Raw genomic sequence first — 25,778 nt, 5'->3', positions numbered from 1 at the left:
GACAGATGCGATAAGAATTTTCGATGAACCAATGACGAGGAACTTTGACAAGTCGACGTGGGAAGAGTGAGGAGGAAGAGCGAAACAAGATAAATATTGTACATATGAATTGTTATCACCATTCGAACAACGATAAAGCAAGGTATAGATTTGTTTTAAAGCGTGCCGAGACTTTTAATATCGACTTACACTGACTTTGATTTTCATTCATCAGCAGGGAATAGAAGAGCATACAATAATCATGCCGCCACAGCTGGCGCGGGAGAAACATGTGAAATTCCTCCAAAGGTTACTACAAATCATGCCCAGCAGTCTGGCGGAATTCGATTCTACCAGACCGATGATAGCGTACTTCGCACTGTCCGGATTAGATTTGTTGAATTCGCTGGACGAGATCGGGGAACAATTCAAGTCCGAAGCGATCGATTGGGTCTATGGTCTCCAGGTCGAGGGAGCCGGTCCTCGTTCCGGCTTCCAAGCGTCTACAACGATACCAAAGGATGTACCAGAGTATCAGTGTGGTCATCTAGCGATGACCTACACCAGCTTGGTCACCCTTCTGATCCTTGGCGATGATCTGAGTCGAGTGGACAAAAAATCCATCATCGATGGAGTTCGCGCATGTCAAAATCCAGATGGATCTTTCATGGCCATGGTGATGGGATGCGAGAGCGACATGAGATTTCTCTATTGCGCCTCTTGCGTTTCTGCAATTCTGGATGACTGGTCGGGCGTCGACATCCCGCGGGCTATTGACTACATATTGCGAAGCATTGTAAGCACATTTGTCATCAGTAGTTATTTAATTAGTTATTATTTGCGAATTCTGTAAGCATTTTATTTTTATCTTCGTGTAACAGATGGTTACGATAATTGCAGTCATACGATGGCGGTATAGGACAGGGACCGGGTCTTGAGTCTCATGGAGGATCGACCTTCTGCGCTGTGGCAAGTTTGTTCCTGATGAGAGAACATATTAACATATTGGATGTGTTGACGTGGGATCGTTTAACTCGACTGAAGCGTTGGTGCCTCATGAGACAGGATGGTGGATTTAATGGAAGACCTGGGAAACCGTCTGACACGTGTTATAGTTTCTGGGTTGGCGCTACGCTTGAGCTTTTAGAGTTTCTCAACTTCTCGGACGCCGAACAAAATAAAACATTCATCCTCAATACTCAGGACACGCTCATCGGAGGATTGGCAAAGTATGACAACACTCGGCCTGACCCTTTACACACGTATCTAGGTGAGTCCAAATAATTTATATATTGCAAAATCTCTTGCTTCGTGATATAAATTTCTGATATAAATTTCAGACGTTTTTTGCAAGAAGTGATCTCGCAACCGACTTTTATTAAATAATAACACGAATACGAAATATGATTATATTTCTTCAATAGGTTTGTCCGGTTTAAGTCTCTTGGGGCAGCCTGGTCTGTGTTCGATAAATCCAGAGCTCAATATCTCCCAACGAGCTTACGAGCATCTACAACAGATCCATAAAAAGTGGCGGGGCGAATGATTTCGGTGTATAAAAATTCGAGTAACTAGTGTTCATATCACAAACACACAGAATTTAAATATATCAGATCAGACATCTTTGCATTTGATCATAGCTCTCGTTTGTATTACATTTCTGCTCTAAAATCCTCATTTTAGAAAGAGAAAAAAAAAAGAGAGAAAAACGTCAATTAATATTGTACTTAACACAATAATCACGATAGTAATATTTTGTTTTATATGGTTTGTTGGGCTGCTTGTTGAGCAACGTGCTTGTTACATATATATGTAAAGTATGTACATTAAAGTATAGATATTTACTCGAAGCATTACTAGAAAATAAGAGTATCAATAAACATATGATTTTTTAGATAGATTACTTTTTGCAAGAATTCGTCTGTTTTTTTTATCTTGATATTTGAATTGTTATTTTAACAATTTTATTAATAATTGTTTAGAGATGAAAACATATGATATTCTCTCTGTCAATTGTAATTACGTTATACATTGAAACGATTAATACAATCTTCACGTAAAATCAGCACGACATTCAAAAACTAAAGTTTGTTCTAACAAACATCTATAAAAATAAGTATATCATTCTTATTAATTGAAATGGAGTTTAATTACAATATAAGGAGTAGAATTTTTACATTAAGAATATATTTTATAAATTTTTAAATATGCTTTTGCATCTGTACGCTTTTCATTAGTTCTCTTATCTACCTTTTGCATATTTAATTCATTTCAAGTATGCAAAATGTAAAGTGCACATAACAAGGTAAACGACAGAAACTAATAGTCGGGTTGCATTTTGGAAAGGTTTTAATAATCGTTAATGTAGAAGAAAGTAAACTTTTTCATTTATTTTTTTTTTTAAATCTTTATTTTCTAATTATAATTATTAATTATAATTATAATTTTAATTTTGTAATTTATAATTATTAATTATAATTTTGCGTCGCTTTATTCCATCTTTGTCGTTCTCGGAGTTTGTTTTTGAGTACGGTGCGAAGTTGCGCGCTTATCGCATCTCCCTAGTTCTCCCTAGTCGCTCCACCAATCGCGCGTGCGCTCCGCCGGTGTCATGGCAACCGGGTCGCGCGACTCGCGACTCGCGGCCAAATTCGCAGACGTCGCTCGACCGTGCAACGCAACGGACGTATCTGGGTGGTGAAGCGTCACCTGTGACGTAGTACTCTCGCCACGTTTCCCGCCGTGTCGCGACTTCGCGCGATCTCTTCTTCCTAGGAGGGATACACAAAGTGACACTTAGGAGAGACGGTTCGAGGATAATCCGGACCGATTGGAAGGACGGAGGAACGCAAGGACACGGCACTTAGTGTCCGTGAAGAAATTTCGTCCCTTTCGCAGTCGGGTCGCGCTTCCGCGGCCCAAAACATTAGCAGAGGTTAGTACTTGAGAAAATTCAAATCTGCAGTATGTGTGTGTGTGTGAAATCGTCGCGCGTCGTTGCGTGCGAAATCGCGCGATAGGATTCTCTCTCTTTTTCTAGTTCGTCGATTTATTCCATCTTGATTAACCGCGCGTGGCCCCTTTTAACATAAACAATTTACGGAAGTTAAAAGTTGCTCGCGCGCGTAATTCGTTCGCGTTCGTTGAACATTTTTGGTGGCGCTTATTTGATGCGTTTCGAAGTTCGCACAAAGTGCGTAGTTTAAATAAAACGAAACGCTGCGTATGTATATGTGTAGTATAGAGTAATTTATAAAAATATGCATTTTATATGTATGTATATATATATATATACGATTTTGAGGTTTAGGTAGAAGGAATCGACCGCTCTCTTAGTACCGAGAAATTATTTTATTAGAGTGACTCATTTGTCCCGCGTCGCGTGTTTCCGGGTTAATTCGTTAACCGAAGTTTCTCGGGCTTGATCACGCTGTATGTCCGGCGAAAATAACTAATAATAATAATAAATAATAATATAACGATAGTAATAAATAATAATAAATAGTAATAATAATAAATAATAATAAATAGTAATAATAATAAATAATAATAAATAGTAATAATAATAAATACATGTACTCATAAATATATGGCATACGAGAAATTGAGAAAAGATAGAGAAGTAATTTATATGGAAAATTGAGATAAAAGATTAGATAGGGAAAGCACAGAAACAGAGAATTTTCGATAACAAATAAATTGACATTATCTTGGTTCTGAATATCATATAATGAAGTTTTAGCTCTTGATACTTTGTCCCCGTGAACAAAAATTTATAAAGGAAAGAAAAGTTAAGCTTTATTATTATTGAGATCAATGAATGTCCCTCTCTCTCGAGTACCTCTTTAGTATCGTCTTGATTAAAGTTTCTCCACTCACCGCGTCGAATCTCATCTACGCGGATTATCTCCGCGATGCTTAGGAAGATGACTTAAGTCAAACTTTCGAAACGAATTTTAAAAAAGATATTTCTAAGCGATTAGGAAAATTCCTATCGTCACGTGAAAAATATCGATTATTTTATACTACATATATATTATTATTTTTCAAATATTTTTTAATTATATTTTATTATTCTTTAAATATTTAATTACATATTACATAATATGCAATTAAATATTTACATAATGTGTACAAAAATATACAAAGTAATAATAATATTACGATAAAATGTTAACATTGTGACTTATAAATTTAAACTTTTTCTATTTCTCCTAAAATGTACATTTTGATATTGCCTTTTACATCGAATATCAAAAGTTTCTCGCATCAATTTCCGACACCTGCCGTGATCTCCGGCATTTCGACAGCTTGACGTAATCGAAGACGTTAAAGGCGTATTCATTTTTTCCGCGATTTTTCTGTAATGTCATTTCTGTCAGTGACTCCGTAATCTATTTTTAGATAGTTGATTTTTATTTTTAATTCTGGAATACACGTTGATAAAAAATGTTAGGTAAAATTTAATTTTAGCATATTATGTATATTGAAGAGTATATAAACTTTTTTAAATTTTATTGAGTTATTTCATAGAGTATTTATGACATGTACGATTATTATTAACATATAAAATTTTTATTGTCAGCCAGACTCTAACTCTTGTAAGTTTTATAAAAATAAGCCTTTTAAGAATAGAATTCTCCCTCTGCTTTTTTCTCTGCATTTTTATAATTATTATTAAATTTACCGTTGGGCGATTATTATGTTGCTCCATTTATTTAACGATTTTAATTATCTCACTCGACCTTAATACAAGAGAGTGCATTATCACATTAAATAGATCGTCAGTTGATATATGTATGTCACGCGATAATTTTTATTTTCTGTGTAAACTTTAAAAGTTAAAAAAGAATACGTAAAAATTTTATAATAATACGAAAATAAGCAGCTGTATATATATATATAGAGAGAGTAGAGTTTCGCTAATAGCTTCGTGAATCATCACTGTAAATTATCAGTGGAATGATAATGTATATAGTGATAAAGATTATGCAATCACCATTATCTATATAAGAGAAGGAATATGTTTGTTTATGAAACTATAATAGAATACAATTAGCAGATATCTAAATCATTATCGAATAATAGTCTGATTATATAAATTATTGGAGAAAATGAGCAAATATATGAATACCACATAAATATTTATTTTCCAATTAAAAATTTTAATCGATGTATGAAATTCTTGATATCATAAAACTTTAGGAATCGATTGATTCATAAAATTAATTGCTGTTTAATTATAAATCAGCAGATGGCTGAATCATTATTAGCACAATATCAGAATAAATGAGTGTAAATTCGTCACGCGATAATTTAGCGATATCTATATTTAAAAGCCGATTGGAGAGACTATCGACTTACAAAGAGAAAATCCATTTCACAATAAGTATATATACATATATTCTAAATTCTAAAAGATGCATTATGCGAACTTTCCTGATTGCCTATAAAAGTAGACGCCGATTAAAGTGAATTCGCCAGAGTCATTAACGCGAAAACGTAGCTGCGATCAAAGAGATTAAATTGCAGAAATCTGTAACTCTACAGAAGAGAAACAGATACGTTTCGCAACGGGGCGAGAAGTCGTTTTAATTGCGTCATTTGTTCGTCGCGATTTAACGTTGCACTACTTAGAAAAAAAAGAGAGAAAGAGAAATACGATGCTTTCGACGGCTAAAATGTCTTTCATTTGGAACTAACACTTGAAACCAATGTTAATTACGTTGACGCTGATTGTTTACCGTCTTTTTTTTACAGCTAAAAGCAAGAGGTGAAAATTTGACAATTTAATTACAGTTAATCGATATTGCTCAAACTGCCCACTAAATTGTTGTATGCATCTCTCTCTCTCTCTCTTTCTCTCTCTCTTTATGCGCGTGTATGTATCTTTAGTTTTATATTAGAATCTTGATTAAAAAAGAAAGAACATTAGGTTGAGTTAACGCTATAGTCAGCACTATAGTTAGCGCTTACCGAGGTCGAGGAAATCGATCTTTACAGCTATGTCACTTGGTTTGATTGTTTTACTCCTGTATTCAGAAGTACTACAGTAGAATTATGCAAATATCGTAAACCCACGATTACTTTAAACTGAATTGCAACCTAGTTTTAATCGCGTTTAAACGTTGAAACCAAAGGTAGTGAATAACTATCGCGATTTTCTGTACTTTTATTTAATTAATTTGATTTTTTTTTAAAAAACTATTTTTAGTTTTTTACGATATATATTTTATTTTTATAAAATTCTATTTTTTCTATTTTCTAAAATTCTATTTTTTCTTTATTAATTCTATTTTTTAAGATTCAAGCGAATATCAAGCATTAGTACCATTGAATATCTTTCTTCGAATAAAACGTGGTATCGAGATACTCGGTATTTTTTTCAGAACTATCGATATGTACCAATATACTTGAATAATTTTTATTTAGAGATAAACGCCTGAAAGCTCCATCAGTCTCACGGGCAAAATCAATGATCGTTACAGCGTGAAATCCGTCCACAGTGTATGAATTTCAACGGTGCGGATATGTGCACAGGTTATCGGCAAAATATTGAAAATATAGAATGCGTGAAATGTTTTAGCTATGTTTTATAAAATGCGCGAAACAAAACAAAAACAGATATAATATAATCCTCTTTGAAATTTTTTTTTAACTTTTTGTGATCGAAAAAAATATGAATATAATATATAAGCTTATATCTTTGACGAGTTTTTTCGGAATCGGTCCAATTAATATTTGAAAATATTGAAATTGAAATGATATTAAAGTGTTGAAATATTTTTAGAAAACTTAAGAAAGAATATTCAAGATTGTACGTATATTGTGTGAAATCGTCATGACAAAAAAGGGTCTAAATATAATAAACAATAATTAATAATATATTTAATTTATCGTGAATTCTATAATATCTAAAAATTACAACAATTAATTTATTCTGAAAGCAGAAGTGAGAAAGAAAATTTTTTTAGGAACCATTTTTTTCTATATCATTATATCTTTGTCTTTATTTAATATTCAATGTTGTCGATATTATATATATTACCAATATTTTGGTAATTAAATTAAAATCCTAAAGAAGACTTATTTGTCATCCGATTGCATTTTAGAATATATAAATTCGCGAATAAAAAATTCTCTCTTCCCGTCCAGAAACTCGAAAAATAATACGGCCTCGACATTTTCGCGTTGCTCGAGAAATTTAAGGCTCCTGGGTGCTCACCGCACATATTGGATTGTGACGTCAGAGGCGAGAAAGCACACGCTGAAAATTCTTAGATGCCATTTTTTAATGAAAAGATATTTCGATTAAACAGCACTCCAGATGGCTTTAGCACACTCTTAAAAAACCCCGAAAACTATCCTTTTCCCTTTATAATCAATCAACATCTGTAAAATGATCGAGATGTCAGACTTTGACACATGCGGAATGACTGCGCATGTGCAAAGACCAGACGGACTGGGCTTCATAATATTACATTTTACAGCTGTTGATTGATTATAAAGGGGAAAGGATAGTTTTCGGGGTTTTTTAAGAGTGTGCTAAACCCATCTGAAGTGCTGTTTCATCGAAATATTTTTTTATTTCGAAATGGCGCATCTAAGAAATTTTAGCGTGTGTTTTCTCGCCTCTGACGTCACGATTTCGACATGGTCGGAAAGGAGCCAGGAGCCTTAAAATGAAATTTCGAAACATCCCTTTGTAGTCTGGCGAAGCCAGATACACGTCCCGGGAGAGGAAGGGAAGGAAGGAGAGTGTGCGAGAGCAAGTTTTCGAGTGCGTGCAATCGCGCGCCGTAAATAGAAGAAGCTATAACGAGTAACCGCGCTCGATGAATGAGGTTGTTGTTAGCGCATTGCCCGCGCTCGCGTCCAATTATGGAGGAACGCGATGCACCGGTTTTTCATAATTGCGCGGCTACGTGTCGCGTATGTTGCGTTTCCCTGCGAGCGAGTAAACGGTCGCATTAAAACGTCGGATTTCTTAGAGCGCGCGTGCGACGAGTCGACACGAACCGGATGGAGATCCCTGAGAGTTCTAGGGGGAGAGGCAAGGAAATTTATATCTTCCGCGTGCTGTTTTTTTGCACTTGGAAATCGCGTTTTCTCTCCTTTTCGCAGCTGGAAGGGACAGGGACGTAATAACATCACTGATGAACGCGAACGAAAATTATATAAATACACTGAGAGGATTTTCTCTTAAAATTTACCCTAAAAATCATGGTAATCGTGGGACAATATGGTATGGAAAGAATTTTATGAGAATTTCTCTGATTAATATTTGTCACAATAAAATATATAAAATATGTTTGATTAATTTTATTAAACTGCATAGTAAAATTTATCAAACATATTTTATATTTTATAGATATTTTTATTGTGATAAATATTAATCAGAGAAATTCTCATAAAATTCTTTCCATATACCATGATTTTCAGGGTAAATTCTAAGAGAAAATTCTCTCTGTGTACAATCACGTGATTATAGTTTCGAGAATTGTCATGATTTGCTCGCTACACATTGATTTCGTTATACATTGTTTAAATGTGCCCTTTTTATTGCGTCTATCAAGGGATGCGTGCTATTGGCATATGAGCATTATGCAAGGAAATAATGATAAATAGCAAACAACATAACGATTTAATTATTGATCAGAACAGGAGTGTAGATATATTTCTTGTTTTTTTTTTTTTTTTCTTTTTAGAAACAAAACGATTTGCGAATAGATATTTCATATAAATTAATTTCTGTCAGAAATAATATTAGCGAAAATTCGTCAACGTCAGAATATTTACTTTATAATAACTATAATTACTTGAATTACTTGAATAATTACTTGATTTGTACGACTATATATTTCGACTCATTTCATTTTAATATTTCATCCTTTATTCATTTAAATTCTTAACTTAATTAAACTTTTATAGACTTTTTGCTTGTCTTTTTGAACGTTTTAACTTGCTTCATATTTTTCTAGCATTACAGTTTGGTTTCAAATTTCGGGATAGTTGTGCGTTTTGAAAATTTTACACGATAATAAAAAGCACAATATTACACCGAATATTTCTACGCTTATATGCAAATATACACAAATAGGTATGCGTGTTCGCGTTGCGATCGATGTAATTCTCGTAAGAGCGATGATATGCAAACACTATGTTAATTTTTTCTATTATCGCAACCTTGCCGTGTGCGGCAAAGTAATATTATATATATATCTGCATTCTCTCTTATGTGTGTACGTGTGTTTTTTTATTATTCAGGCACGCGCGGAATTCGTATCATCGTTAGCCTTGACGAATATGAGAGGGAAGGAAAGCTAGTAGAAATATATATATGTAATCTCTTAAGACACACATATATACAAGTACTAATAACGCCGTTCAATACTTTATATAATATTTGTATTTGATGAAAGTTTAGCTAAAGAGCCAATTATAATGAGCTTTTTAATATTAAACGTCCTTAACTGTTCGAGAATTATGGACTTGTATTTAATTACATTTCGATACATCAAACGTAAAGTGCTTGCTCTTAATTAATCCAAGAAGCACAAGTCGTCTGACAAAAAAAATTTGTTTAAGATTAAGGCTTGAAATTATTGAAAAATGAGTGATTTTTCAGAATATTTTCTTATTGAAAAAAGTTGATAATTATTAAACATATAATATAACTGATTTCTCTCTCATATAACTTCTCTCTTCTAGAAATGAGAAAATATTTTTATAAACGCATATTAGAATTGAAAGGAAAAAAATCATTCTAACATATAATGAATCGGCGTATAAAATTCCTCGCTAAAATAAAATTAATTCGAAACTTCCTTGAGAAAGGGGTTCTCGCTATATTCCCCATCCTTTCTTTTCCAGACATCTCGCATTTAATTAAAGAACTTAATTAGAGATCTCTCTGGCAAGAGAAAGATGGATTTATATACGCTTTAGCAACTGAGAATTTCAGAGGCTCTTATCTCATTTTACGTATCTTTCCTCTATAGATTATTCTTACATACTTGGAAATATGCGAAAGAGTGTATTAAATAAATTCGTATACACACACGCGTTTTAGCCGCGCACGAGTGTCCTTTATTGCGGGCATAATTTCCTGCGAGGCCGTTTATAATTCTCTCGCATGGCCGAAAGAGAGGCTTCGGCAGGAAATAACGTGTCGCGTTTGTCTTTTTGGGACGTAACGATCGATCGACGTCGTATTTCGCGGTCTTTGGCCGAGGTTTTCTTCCTCTCTTGTGATTCGTATTTTCGCACGTGCCTATATGTCTCATGTAGAGACTCACGAGATTATATTTGCGTATATATTTGCGAATAAAATGATATTTATAGCGCGTATACAGTCCCTCTCTTTTTTCAAGAGAAGATTCTTGCGCCAAGAAACGAAGCATGCACTTGAACAACAATAGCTATATACATTAACTATACACTTAACGGGTGCAACGGTAAAGAAGCAGAGCTATATGTGTTACGAAACATCGAAACTGTTTTAGTTTTCTCGGGCCAGTTTAGTTTCGTTCGAGAAGTATAAAGAAAATCAATCTCTCTTTCTCTCTCGAGTTGAAATTGAGAATAATCGTGAATTAATATTATAATGCAATATCCACTGTTTGTAAAGTCAGTTCTCTACACAGAGAGAATTTTTTCTTAGAATTTACCCTGAAAATCATGGCAATCGTGGGATAATGCGGTATGGAAAGAATTTTATGAGAATTTCTTTGATTAATATTTATCACAATAAAAGAAATAATATCTATTACAATAAAATATAAAATGTTTGATTAATTTTACTATGCAGTTTAGTAAAATTAATCAAACGTGTTTTATATTTTATTGTAATAGATATTATTATTTTTATTGTGATAAATATTAATCAAAGAAATATAAGGCTCTGCGCACAATAGAAAAAATCGAGGAAAAAATATTAGGAATAAATATTAAATATTAAGAATAAGAATTATTTTAAAATAATAAAATAGAAAAAAACTCTGATATATAAATACAAATTCAAGTATAAAGGGCTCTTATTAGCTTATTAGCCCTTATTAGTTCTTTATATCAGAATTTGTATTTTTATATCAGAGTCTTTTCGATTTTATTATTTAAAAATAATTTTTATTCCTAATATTTAATATTTATTCCTAATATTTTCTCTATTGTCCTTAATCAGACAAATTTTCATAAAATTCTTTCCATATTGTCCCACAATTATCATGATTTTTAGGGTAAATTCTAAGTGAAAATTCTCAGTGTATTCTTCATTGAAATGAAAAGTCATATATATTTATACTATAATAATAATATATATTACAAAATAATTTCTCTGTCATCTTGATACACATACACATAATCAAAGCCTATACGTATATCAAGATGATCTAAAAATGATTTTTTAATAAATTAGAGCTACTTCCGCGACAGTATAAAAATAACCGCATTTATTTCCGGACGGATCATCACGAGATGCGAATATACAACACGTCATATATGACACGCAATCTCGCGAAGTCGTCTTTAACAATTTCAACCGCGTGCGAGCTTTTGTGTTCTTGCGGACGCATAATCCGTTCTTTTAAGCCTGTCTCTTAGAGACTCCTCCATATAGAAAAGTCTTGCCAACGACCACGTGCTCGCGATGCGTGCGATGAGTGCCTATACATTAGTCCGAGGGCAGGTGGTGGTTATCCCGAGCGCGAGGATGCTCAGTTTAACGAGGAGGGGTAGAAACGACATGCTGCCGGCCGGCTCGCACCAGCTGTCAGTGGTGGCTCGCGACAGCTGCGTCTTGGGGCGCGAAAAGAAAACGAGCGAGCAAACCAGAGGGTTCGGTTAGTATTGCGCTGTGAAACATTACGAATGCAGTTAGCCGGTCCACGACGTCGTTCTCGTCCTCGTCGATCGATCTTTCCCGTGGAAAAGTTTCGAGCGCGCGAAGAAGGGAAGAAACAAAAACAAAACACGGAGACGCGTTTATATTTCTTTCGTTCCGCACCGAATAAAGTTTCGCCAATTAATCCACCACGACGTTGAATAATTGGTATCGTTGTTGTGTTCTTGACGGAATCTGTGGGGTTGTTGGGAAAAATGTTTGGAATGTGATAAAATTCATGTATCGCGCGAACAAACGAAAAAAAGTGATGGTTGTTGCTTGGATTTTTTTCAGTAATCGTGATTGAAAGAAAGAAGAGGGATTATTTTATTATATGTTTGCACAAGGAAAAAGTTCCTCTGTATTTCTCTCGAAACTTGTAAGTATAATTATATTAATTATATTGATAATCGTTGTTTTATTTGTATTTTTGTTTCTTGCGCATTTTACGTAAAATTGTAACGATCTCTTTTACTTTGGCTTTTGGAGGATTAAAAATATAGCAACTTGATAGAAATTCTCTTGATTATAAATTGTATAGGTATATGTATATTTTTTTACGATAAGTTTATCACAAGTTTCTCGTAAGAATTTTTTTTATTTAAGGGTATTATTAAGCATAGGTTTTTTTATGCTTATGATAAAAATACTTGCGCGGTACTAGAATAAAAATATGTGGCATATATCGCGATACTTTGGATATAAATAATTACTCTTCGGCATTATATTTTCGCAATTTCTATTAAACAGGCAATTCTCATCTTAAGCAACTTTACGATGATTAGCTTCTTAATTGAAAACCGTTCATGGTAGCCGTTTATCCCCCGTCACTCTGATTGACCTCGCTATCGACATATATCCGTTTCATTCTTCCCATCGGCGTTTTCCGTTAAACGATCGTGCTAAATTTACGGATATCGGAAAATGTTGATTGTTGGTCTCACGCTCGCGTACACGCTTCGTCCTTCGACGTGTCGTCGCGATAATGGGAGGTAGATAATGTTGGCGACTAATTTTAGAAATGACGGGCCCCGCACAGGTCCGCCCGCGGAAACTCACAGCTGTAAAGCCGATGTTCTTACGATGTGTCGTTAAGAAAATGCATGCACATGCGTTGCATCTCTACGTATTTGTATTTGTATCGGTGTTCAACATATGTGATCGTGACAGAAATGAAAAACAAATTCAGGCATGAAAAGGACTGGCAAGAGCCAGGCACAGATATTAGGTGTGTGCAATAGAATTATTTTTAAATTCCTCATATACACAAAGAGAATTTTGATAGAAAGAATGGTGGAAAGAATTTTATGAGAATTTCTCTGATTAATATTTATCACAATAAAAATAATATCTATCACAATAAAATATAAAATTTGTTTGATTAATTTTACTAAACTATATAGTAAAATTTACTAACTATATAGTAAAATTAATCAAACATATTTTATATTTTATTGTGATAGATATTATTTTTTATTGTGATAAATATTAATCAGAGAAATTCTCATAAAATTCTTTCTATACCATATTGTCCCACGATTACCATGATTTTCAGAGCAAATTTTAAGAGAAAATTCTCTCTGTGTACTTATTACAAAATAAGTATCGAGGAATTTAAAAATAATTATTATATAATAAAATAAATATTTGTTTAATTTTATTATATAATAAAATTGAATATTACAAAATAAATATAGAGGAATTTAAAAATAATTCTCTATTGTACCTAATATCTCTGTATCTGGCTCATTTGCCAGCCCTTTTCATGCCTGAATTTGTATTTGTATATCAAAGAGCCTTTCTCCGATTTATTATTTTAGAAATGAAATAATTTGCAAACGAGTCTCCCTTTCTTTCTGTATCTCTCTACGAAGATCCTTATTTTTAACGAGCATAGCTTATCGTTGCAATAGGTGTGTGCAACAGAATTATTTTTAAATTCCTCATATATACTTATTACAAAATAAATATCGAGGAATTTACAAATAATTATTATATAATAAAATAAATATTTGTTTAATTTTATTATATAATAAAATTAAATATTACAAAATAAATATAGAGGAATTTAAAAATAATTCTCTATTGTACCTAATATCTCTGTATCTGGCTCATTTGCCAGCCCTTTTCGTGCCTGAATTTGTATTTGTATATCAAAGAGCCTTTCTCCGATTTATTATTTTAGAAATGAAATAATTTGCAAACGAGTCTCCCTTTCTTTCTGTATCTCTCTACGAAGATCCTTATTTTTAACGAGCATAGCTTATCGTTGCAATAGGTGTGTGCAACAGAATTATTTTTAAATTCCTCATATATACTTATTACAAAATAAATATCGAGGAATTTACAAATAATTATTATATAATAAAATAAATATTTGTTTAATTTTATTATATAATAAAATTAAATATTACAAAATAAATATAGAGGAATTTAAAAATAATTCTCTATTGTACCTAATATCTCTGTATCTGGCTCATTTGCCAGCCCTTTTCGTGCCTGAATTTGTATTTGTATATCAAAGAGCCTTTCTCCGATTTATTATTTTAGAAATGAAATAATTTGCAAACGAGTCTCCCTTTCTTTCTGTATCTCTCTACGAAGATCCTTATTTTTAACGAGCATAGCTTATCGTTGCAATAGGTGTGTGCAACAGAATTATTTTTAAATTCCTCATATATACTTATTACAAAATAAATATCGAGGAATTTACAAATAATTATTATATAATAAAATAAATATTTGTTTAATTTTATTATATAATAAAATTAAATATTACAAAATAAATATAGAGGAATTTAAAAATAATTCTCTATTGTACCTAATATCTCTGTATCTGGCTCATTTGCCAGCCCTTTTTTCATGCCTGAATTTGTATTTGTATATCAAAGAGCCTTTCTCCGATTTATTATTTTAGAAATGAAATAATTTGCAAACGAGTCTCCCTTTCTTTCTGTATCTCTCTACGAAGATCCTTATTTTAACGAGCATAGCTTATCGTTGCAATGACGTCGACGTAAACGTTTAACCCGTTGACGTAAATGTTAAACTGCATGAGAAAAGAGGAAAAGAGAGAGAAATTGTGTGTATGTATATGTGTGAGAGAGAGAGAGAGAAACTGTATCGAGCTACACATACCACCGAAATTCAGGATGCCCTCGCGCGCGCATGTATAGAGAACCGATAATTACGTTTACCCGTACCAACTAGTAGTTTACGGAAGCATTGTTTCGTGTTAGTCACCGAGAGAGAGTGAGAGAAAGAGATAGAGGGATGGGGGAGGAAAGAGGGAGAGAGTTTGCCGATATTGCACAGGCACTCTGAAACCACCGTAATTTCGATAAGCGCAATTTTGATACTGTCGACACGGGAAAATGTATCCGTTGTTTCTACCAGCGCGTTTTCCATTGCCGGGAAATAGACGCGGCAATCATTTTCGCGTGCTATATGGCAGTATCTTTTGATCCCTTTTTTTCAGAGATTTAATCCAAACGATAAAAAAGTATTTGCGGAGAGCTTAAATAAATTTGCATGTCTATCTCATATGTATATATGTACATGGACGTGTTATTTTTGTTGATTTTTTTACGATTTTATTATTATAATATTATTTATTATATTATCAAAGAGCTGAAATTATATGAAATATCTGTTGTTCGATGAGAGAACTTTCTGCTGAAGATATCGCTTAAAAGAGGAGACAATGAGAACAAAATTAATTAATTTTATTATTCCTCAATTTTTTTGATAATTAAAAGATTTAATATATGCGCTTTTTTGCTCGAAGGAAGAATCGATTTTCAACAATATATCGCGAATATATTTCACGAAGATTCGAGTCGCATCCGAGCGGTTTTCGTGAAATGACTTAGGATTCTCGTGAAATGTTGTGTTTCCGGGAAAGCTCACAACATGTACATATCGAATTAGGTTGGCTGTGGTAGGGAGAAGGTAAATTGAATCAATCAGGCGAGATACACGTGCTTATTTATAGCTAGCGATCGAATATTCCGAAGACAAGCCACCTGATGGACGGTCTTGAAAGATGCATGCAGGAAAGAAATAGCCGCATCTAAAGAGGGACTCCAATTTATCCCAGTTTATTATTCCATATCGCGAAATAACCGGACGCGCCGGTCTTTTTTTCTCGCTCGATGTGATTAAGAGGTAAAGAAAATAGCGACATTTCTTAACCAAGTTCTCTCATAAATATTTATGATGCGGATACATTTCTATATAATATAATTAAATTTCGATGTCAATTTTTTTCCTTTCCTCTTTGCTAGAAAATAGATATATAGAATTTAATAATTCAATACGTGCATATATTTATTATACGATTTATTTAGCGATAATTCGTGCAAAAATCGTCGGCGGAAAAATTCATTTCTTCATTTCGTCGTATACACAATTGACAATTCGCAGCGTGCGCGGAATTTCGCGGAATTTTTACACGTCGCGTCGATTATTCGTCTCATATTTTTCCCGAAGAATTGCGCAATTCAACGAATGATCGGCTAGCTCGAGGTGCCGTTTGAATGAGCACATATGCACAGGTGCCAGAAAGTTTCGACGAATCGTTGATGGATTGAGAGATGAGAACAAGAGAGAGAAAGCGCGAAAATGTCCGGCGATCGATCATTCATATAACGCGTTCTCTCACGCATCATTTCTGCGTCTCCACTCCATAAAATGGTAAAATCCGAGAGAAATCGTAATTCGCAAAAGTGGAAATAAACTGACGATATTAATCAAGAATTTCGATTATGGAAATAAAAACGAAATTGAACTCTTTTCCTTTTTTTTTTTTTAAATTCTGTGAGAGAGTGTTTGATTTATACATATATGGTATTATTTTAATCTTATATCTTATTTACACATTATTATTTATATTATTTTATTTCGATCCTTGTTAAAAATAGAAGAGAAAATTGAATAAGAATCTGTTTGATAATGTTGCGCGGTTTCTAGTAAGAGTACCCAATAGACAAGCTTAATCGAATTTCTGATGAGAAAAAAAGATTTAAAAAAAGAAAGAAAAAAATTGAAGGTTTTATTTTACATTTGAGATTGAAACAGCATTTCCATAGCAAACAGGAAGATATATATCCGGGGGGATTACCGCAAAATATTATTAAAAAAAAAATAATATTTCGGTCGCAGAGTCCACACAGATATAAAGCGTGTAAAAAATTGAATATTGCAGTGAATATTTTTTAAGATAAAATTCATATTCATCCCTTGGCTCGCTCTTTTACTCGAACTCGTCTCACTATATACTATTTGTATTTTTTTTTAAGCTTTTTGATTTTTTCTTAGTACCACCTAAAAGAGATCTCTCTGTAATATTGAACGAAAAATCTCGTTTACTGTGCATTATTGCTACAACGCGATCTAAATTTTCGGAAGGTCGATTCCACGTGAATCGCTCGAGTTTTAATCGATTAATCGACCGTTTGTTCGGTCGTTCAAAAATGAATGAGAGTCTCTGGCTCGCCTTGACGCTCCTTGCAAATCGATTCAACTGCCAAAGGTAGAGGCCTTATATATTGTGCCCCCGTGAATGCGTGTGTGTATATATATGTAACACGCGTATATATACAAGCGTGCTCTATACAAGGATGTCGTCGACTCGCATTACATTTCATTTTCAGCATTAGGATCGTTCGCACTCGTTAAGACGAATTGTACGAATAAGGGAGAGAGCCTCTCGATTATATATACACGTCAGGCCTGGTCGCGCAAATCCGAGAGTTTGTGAAAAATATTTGAGTTACGTCTGTAAAGACGCGAAATGTCAATAATCTCAAAATATTCCTACGTATATTTACAGGCAGATTTATATTATATTTAGAGCGATGTCATATTTAAAGATTTCTCGTAAAAGAAAAAAAAAAAAGGTATCCTCAAAGCTTTTTGAAAGTCTCTTTTGATGTCAAGGTAACACTGTGCAAAAGACCGTGGCATTTATGAGAATATTTACGAGACTACGTAAATGCAAACGATATTTTTCTGTAATCTGTCCGAACAAATAAATGTAAAATTCATAAAATTTTTCATTTCAGCATTTATGATTCTTTTTATACGGAGTTTATTTTTTTTTAATCGCGTCATGTCCTTCTTATTATGAGTAAATTCGAATTAATATGAATTGATTCATATCTCATTGATGGTTGTAATCTTTGAACTTGTTATTAGCAACGAAGCATAATTAATTTTATCTCGACTGGTTTTGGGAGGAAGAATCGGATAGCAATTCGTTGGATGTATGTTTGTGTGTGGGTGTGTGTACATTTTGAATAATGTAATGGTTGCTTTGTTTTATGATAATGAACCGTATGAAATTGCACGGATGGGAAATTAGCAAAGATTTCTCATTTGCATTATCATCGTCTCGTTATTTATCTCTATAAAACATTTCTGTGAAAAAATTTAGTTGAAGGAAATTTTTAAGCGACAATTCTCAATATTTTAAATACGTATACATTTTTCAAGGGATTTATAAGAATAAATCATGCAGAGTATTATATAACCTGATGCATTGCAAGTTTATTTTTTTACATAATATTTGTGTTATAATATTTGCAAATCCATTATCTTGATTAAGATAAGAAATAATGTCGCACAAGTACGATGTGCAACGGCGGAATTAATTTGTAAAAAATATGAATACATCCAAATTATATAAAGTAATGATCAAAATAATTAATATAAAAAATATTTTATTAAATTTTTAAATATATATATATTTTTCACAATAAAAGACTTGAAATATTTCTATACGCATTATTATTACACAATAATATAAAATGAATCGCGAAGTAATTGATTTAATAATAATTAATTTTATTAATAATAATTAATTTTATAAATAATAAATTAATACAATTATAAATTGCTCACCTCGTGGTTGTTCCGCCGTCGTCTGATGTCTCCCTCGGGGCTCTTTTTTTCCCCGTGTCCTCTTCGTTCTTATTTGTCCTTTAATGCTCCTTTATGACACTTATTTACACAACATTCGCGAAAATACGATTAATTACCGTCGCGCGACATAATACTTTATTAATACTATATAATGTTAATCGCAGACGACGCGCACTTTAATATTTTATTTTGCAACTTTATTTCATATTCCGTTTATAAACAATAGTGCGTTATACATGTCGCAAGGAAATATCAAACATCAAATATCGGGTGATAATTGATTAATTGAAATCATGAAATATTTAACGCAAACTAAGATTATACGGAATATTCTATTCCTTGAATTTCAAATTAATTATTCATAAATGTCATAAATTACGATTGATGTATCACGGCGTGCGAATCACTCGATTCTACAACTCACATGTATTACTTTCTCCGAAAATAATTGATAAATCGATAGGTCTAACTCGACGAAAAAGTCAAAGCGTGTAGCGATTAATATTTAACTTTAAGTCTATTTAAAGAAATATATAAGATACGGCTTACGATTCTACTTGAAATATATAAATCGCGCGAAATATTTACTTTGATAGTCGTCGTCTCGGTGCGTTTACGAATTAATCGTGGGAGTTAATTATTCGCATGGATTAACAATCTTCAATTATTCGGAATAATCACGTCTCCTAGTGCTTGTCGTGATCGTGTCTCGATAGTTAATGCGACGTTATACACGGAATACCTCGAGCTTCCTGTTCGCTCGAGCCTCGCTGCACAAATGACACCACGGTGAGGGCATGTAAACATTAACGCACTCCAGCACTATATTTACGCTGCAAAAGCGCCGAAATCTTCTAAACGACATAAAGATTAAATATTTTAGAAAAATTTAAAATAATTAATACAAAGTGATCGCATAAATACATAATATGATGTTAAATCATACTATTTTAATCATATTTTTATGTGACTATACTGTTATATATGTTTACATATACATATATGATATTAAATCATACTATTTCAATTATAATGTATTTAATAATATTTTTAATTATAATATATTCAATTAGAAATATAATTTTTTTAGTTTATAAAAGGCTTTTATTACTTACTGTTTTTCGAAAACTAGAACAACACGAAAGCGCGCTACGCGCGTCCCATTTTTCAATTCTATATTGAAAAGAATATCTTTAATAAGATAATATAAAATTTATTTAAACTCAAATAATATTTTTAAAAAAATCAGCTTATTAAAATATTAATTTACTAATTGAATTTTAAAATAAATATATGTTATAAAAATTAAAATAATATTGTAAATATATGTTATATAATACTTTAAAATCGAATAATTATTTTTGACAGAAATCAGCTGATAACTGTCAAAAAATATTAAAACGAATATTTGCTAAAAAACGTTTAAACTTTGAATTAAAAAATTAAGGCCTGTGTAAGTCGTAGAACATTTTCTGAGATTTTTTAGTTTATAAAAGACTTTTATTACTTACTTTTTTTCGAAAATTTTCGTATTATATTTTGTTTCGCGAAAGGGGCAGTCTATATAAAATATATCGAATGTGTTATATCGAAATTTTTTTTTCTCTGTCCCTTCATCTATAATGTTTTTTCTAAAAAGAGGTCAAATGATGAAGATTAATTTATATCGTGTATTTGATTATATATCATATATTTTATCATATACTTTTGTAAATAATCCATTATTCATTTAATAATACTTTAATATTTATTAAATTTTATATATAAATATTTTATATTATTCATTTAATTTTTTCGAAACATATTTCACAGTGAAAACTTTAATAAAAATCTTCCATAACTTTGTGAAAATTTAATACAATATTTTTGCGTTGAATTTTTATATCATAACAAATTTTATATGCATTTATTAGATATTTTATATGCATTTGCAGATAATAAATCTCTCATAAATTTCTGTTTAATTTCTTTTTAGGTGGCGTGGGGCACCGCCGTGATGGAATTGCAGAGCTGGTTGCTCTATCATTTAGTGACCGTCACCGACTGCAATCAAGGTACTAGAGGATACATGGTTTTGTCGTGTCTCGCACATCTTCATCTCGAGTCCGCAAGATTTGTGTAACGTCAACGATTTGTCATTTTAATCCTTGGTTATTTTAGTTACGTTTGCCTGAGTTTGCCGGACCATTATTCACAGACACACACACAGCCCTCTCGCCGCTTCTTTATTTAATTTTCCATCCCACTATCACGATCCAGAGGAAACGGTGGTCTACCGATGTTTGACGGTGAGTTCATCGTACGAAAAAAAACATGCACGTGTACACAATCGAGAACATTGTTGTAGTAGCTGATGCTCGAGATAAGACGCTTTCGCACCGTTCTCAAGACGTTGAAATTATAACGTTTCGTCTCTTCCTAAGAATATAAGTTTTTTCAAACTTTCTACTTTTGTGTGCCACATTCGACCGTACAATTCTTTTGTTCTTCCGTCGCTCGGAATGAATTATTAAACTACAGGTTCGAAGGGGAAGGAAGTGACCCGCTTCTTCACCGCGCATTTAGCGGTGATTGAGGCGTGTTACAGTTATGTTAAAACGTGCGATTATATGTTACATGTAAATATACAATTTTTATAATTTTTTATATAATTTTTAAAATGTCCAATACCTATATAAAATTTATATTGCAGATATTACATGTAAACATACAATTTTTATAATTTTTTATATAATGTCCAATATATAAAATTTATATTGCAGATATTACATGTAAACATACAATTTTTATAATTTTTTAAAATATCCAATATATAAAATTTATATTGCAGATCAATGAAAATTAAATTTTCAAGGAAATATTAGTTTTCTAGCGTTAAATACGAAAAACTAAAAAGTAAATGTAGTATATGACTGTATACAGAGAAAAAAAATCAGATTTATACATTATATTGAAAGCTTTTATCGGACGCGAGAGAGAAGAAGGTCTCGAACGAATAAAACTCGGGATCTCACGGTCGCGTTTAGTGCTAAACAAAAGGGAGAATGCGGGTCAATGCACACAATGTATGTACGTGCGACAGTCGTTTACTGTGCGAAAATATTGCAGTGATGCAGTCGGCGAATACAATCGGAAATGGCGGTGGCGGATCGTATACAACCGGTGGCGGAACCGGAAGTCGCACTCGCGATTTAGGACTGCGCGCCCAGAAGAAACTTCTGGGCCGCATAGTGTCCACCGGTGCCGGCCGGTCGCTCTTTATCGACGACGCCACGACGTCGTTGCTGGATAATCTTTACAAGCTAATGGAGAGCGTCGCCAAGAGCAACCTGCACTTGGACAAGAAGGAACCCGAGAAGGTCCTCAAGAACATCGTCAAATTATCCATTAAGGTACCAAAAGCACTTCAGATTCCGCGAGCTTTAATTTCTCATGATATATTCCGCGAGTTTGAAGAGCTAAAGTAAAACTTCACGAGAGGCTCTTTTTTTTATTTATACTGTATAATCTTTGAAGTTAAATATTTTTTTAATTAAAACACTGAAAAGTGTTGGGAACAACTTGAATTTAAAATAATTTAGAGAATATTCAATAAAACTGTATAGGACCTATAATAATTAAAAATTAATATCCGCATCATTCATGCATATATGAGATAATAATAGATTCATTTAGTTTAATGAAGAAATTATATATCATCTAAAATTTTATCTCTTAATTTTCTTTGAAATTACGACTTAATTCGAGATCGAATTATCTTCATAATTAAGTACTTCATAAGAATCAATTTTTAGCTATATTTCGTATAAATATAATTTGAATTATAATTTAATTTCTACAATATTCTCATTATCATTAATCAATATTGGCTGCACTAATAACTTATCTGTGATAAAATGCTAAATTTTAATAAAATATCAAACTTTAATTTGGATGTTAAAATGATGAATTTGAAAAAATTTTAAATTGGATTATTATTGATTGCAACACTTTGTTGCAAAATAATATTAATGTCATTAAATGTATGTATACTATATGTATAATGACCGTCCTGTGTATTTTGCAATTCTAATTTCGATGTAAATTAATTACACAATTAATTTTGTATTTATTTGTACGGTATAAATTTGTATCAAGCTGAAATTAAAGCTGTCTAAATAAATTCGATAAGTTATGTAAATTAATTTAATAAAACATGGTATATAGATCGGACTCGTGCAACGCAGTCATCAGTTCCGTCCGAATGACGCCGCGAAGCTTGACGAGCTTCGGGAAGTCCTGGGAACGGTGGCGATGACGGTGGTGTCGTTCTACGAGGTTGACTACAGTTACGACCAAGAGTACCTGATAGGCTCGTTGGAACGTTGCCGATCGTTGGTGCTAGAACTGATAAAGCCGCATCTCACGGACAAGTCGTTGCAACGTTGCGACCAGGTATTCGACTTCCTGGTGTACCCGAAATTCTTGGACTCGGTATTCCGATACGACTCGGAGCACAGACCCGTCCTCGGCATGCTAGTCAGTGATCTCAACAAGGCGTTGGACGCCAGGCGGCTTTGATTCTTCAAGGTCGATGTTTGCAGGATTTTGAACCAAATGGACGACCAACCGATAATAACGTGGTTCGATCATCAGGAAGCTGATCATCTCCTTCGGCAACAACAATATCACAGGATTGTGATTGATGATGAATTCATCGATGAAGAGAATGAAGAATGAAGGAGAAGCGGATACGTTGATACACGCACGCTTGGTCGCACGTTGTTTCACAACAAACGGACAACAATTGTTGTATACTTTCAGTGTGTAACGACAGCATAGTTTCTCGTAGCGGTAGATTACATAAAATGTGTTTCTTGCTCGCGACACGTCATTCTCACTACTTAGTAGCCGGCTCGAGCTACTCAGCGCGGACCAGCCGCTCACTGATTTATGCAATAATTGTCTAATACTCCGCTTATATTTTAAGAATACAGTCACACCTGCGTTAAGTATGATAATTCGGCAATCCATACCAAAAAAGAGATATAATTAGCTTAGTGAGTAAGGTGAAATAGAAGATGATATATTGTCGCACATTTTTCTCTAAAATTGAATGCTAACGCGATTCAACACTCGACAATACTTCTATTTATCTTCAATTTGTTAATTATACAGGCGAAAAGATCATACAATTTCTTTGTCTAGCCTAATCAAAATGTCTTAGAATGCAAAATATTATAATATCCTTATCTTCTATCTCAGTTATTAATTATTACGTGTGAAGTTACCTTTGTTTTAGATTTATTAATACGATCATTGGAGAAATAGTGACGCGACGAAAAATTCGCTACAATTGAACTCAAAGTAGACTCCAGTTTGCGATTTTGTTAAAGCTATTCTCTGTTGCAAAATTAAAAATCCTGCTACAGAAAGCGGCTTGCATTCACCGCGTATCACGACTATGTTGTAACATGATGGATCTTAATGGTTAAGCGATGCTTTTTCGCGAATTTTACAGTCATTGATTGATCAACCGCTCGATCAAGCATCGATGTGCACGTGTAAAGCACATCTCTCCCTCTCTTCTATTTTAAATCCTGTATCAACGATAGTACTGTCGCGTGTAGTAATGGATTGCGTGTGAACAAGGGATTACCTTTCTCAAGTTGGAAATCAACGAGATGGACACGCGACACACATCCTTTACGTAATCTCTCATTCCTACGATTTCACGTTTAAAGAACTTTACTGTTGGAATGAAATCGACACTCTTAAAAAAAATGGCGTTATTATATATATTTAATTGATTTAATATATATTTTTAAAAGAATTATAGTTTTATATAATGTTAAAAGATGTGCTAATAGCCGCGTAAGCTCTTTTGGATATTTTATAAGTTAGATTATATCGCGCGCCGCATATGTAGGTCTTTCAATTTTTATTCCCTTTTTCATTTTTTTCAAAATATTATATTTCTCTTCGTTCCCGATATAGTAGAACGCTAAAGTATGTAAAAACGAGCGCTATTAAATGCTTTGTACGTGCGTATTCGTTACAAAACGCTCGACTAAAGAAACAATTCCCACATATCCGATTTGACTCGCGATCCTAATAATTATTAGCGTAGAATATATCGTAAAGAAAAAAAAATATAGAGGATTTTACCGACCTTTTTGCGCCTTTTGTACGCGATATACACCCACTTTACACGTTATTTGTGATGATTGTCAATATTAAAAAGTTGTATGGATACTATGCCATTAATACATTATTAACAAACATGTCAGTCGTGTATTTATTGCGCTATGCATGATCTCGGAGAAAAGAGAATGAGGACAAACGCGAGACGTGTGTCAGTCTCAAGAGCTTGGTATATTTATTTACATAGATATACGAAGTCGCACAAATATATAAAGTTACAATGATATAGTTCATCCGCCATTTTCGCCATCAGTTTTAACGCGCGTGCAAAGATATCCTCCTGTCGTGGTAAATTATCGAAATTCACAAACCCTGCCACACATGTTTATATTATATTATGATGATAGAGCTATTATATTAAAATGACGCAACTAAAAGATTCGGAAAATGCGTCACCGACGCACCGTATATACACCGTATAAATATGTGTTCTCATGTTTTTTTAAGTATAAAACCGTAACATCAATTTATCATTTGTCTATTATATTTCTTATGAATCGAGATATATAATAATCGAGAGAGTGGCAGCAGTTTGAGGACAGATTGTATTTTTATATATGTATTTCCAAACAATCTCTGGATATGAAACGATGCTAAGGAAGGTCTCCGGAAAAGCTATCCGTTAACTATTGCTTGTTTATAAAAATAGGCTATCAGATGCTGTGAACGTTTCGGTTGAAAATATCGAATGTTGAATACCTGCGCGTCTCATTGTCAGAGAAATATGAGATATACTTGTTGAATTTTTACATACAATATTTTAATTCCCGTCAAAATATTGTATTTAAATATTTCTCAGTATATGTATATA

General features: G+C 32.9%; 2 protein-coding genes across 9 annotated transcripts; both read left to right on the top strand.

Moving 5' to 3' along the window:
- The first annotated feature begins 1 nt into the window (after position 1).
- Betaggt-i (geranylgeranyl transferase type-1 subunit beta) lies at positions 2 to 1,877 on the top strand. Of its 2 annotated transcripts, none has more exons than XM_083047183.1 (4): positions 2 to 142; positions 215 to 775; positions 880 to 1,249; positions 1,404 to 1,877. In XM_083047183.1, the coding sequence occupies exons 2-4, from the start codon at positions 242 to 244 to the stop codon at positions 1,523 to 1,525; spliced, it is 1,026 nt and encodes a 341-aa protein (XP_082903309.1). In that variant the 5' UTR covers positions 2 to 142; positions 215 to 241; the 3' UTR covers positions 1,526 to 1,877. The 2 variants fall into 2 exon arrangements, with proteins under 2 accessions (XP_082903309.1, XP_082903310.1); XM_083047184.1 differs by having other exon boundaries at positions 1,320 to 1,458.
- On the top strand, positions 1,112 to 25,047 carry Sigmar (Tumor necrosis factor alpha-induced protein 8-like protein sigmar). Of its 7 annotated transcripts, none has more exons than XM_083047192.1 (5): positions 2,695 to 2,914; positions 20,760 to 20,838; positions 20,945 to 21,072; positions 21,893 to 22,176; positions 22,991 to 25,047. In XM_083047192.1, exons 3-5 carry the CDS (start codon positions 21,063 to 21,065, stop codon positions 23,342 to 23,344), a joined length of 648 nt encoding a protein of 215 aa, XP_082903318.1. In that variant the 5' UTR covers positions 2,695 to 2,914; positions 20,760 to 20,838; positions 20,945 to 21,062; the 3' UTR covers positions 23,345 to 25,047. The 7 variants fall into 7 exon arrangements, with proteins under 7 accessions (XP_082903316.1, XP_082903318.1, XP_082903314.1 ...); XM_083047186.1 differs by lacking the exons at positions 2,695 to 2,914; positions 20,945 to 21,072 and adding exons at positions 11,483 to 11,819; positions 12,155 to 12,239; XM_083047191.1 differs by lacking the exons at positions 2,695 to 2,914; positions 20,945 to 21,072 and adding an exon at positions 11,826 to 12,239 and having other exon boundaries at positions 22,991 to 23,218; positions 23,368 to 25,047.
- Positions 25,048 to 25,778: the final 731 nt, after the last annotated feature.

The sequence above is a fragment of the Prenolepis imparis genome, unplaced genomic scaffold (assembly GCF_030444845.1).
Source record: "Prenolepis imparis isolate NDT839.2.m4 unplaced genomic scaffold, iyPreImpa1.0 SCAF_9, whole genome shotgun sequence".
NCBI lineage: Eukaryota > Metazoa > Arthropoda > Insecta > Hymenoptera > Formicidae > Prenolepis > Prenolepis imparis.
Note: the sequence above shows the minus strand (reverse complement) of the source record. Positions and strands in the feature narration are given on the sequence as shown.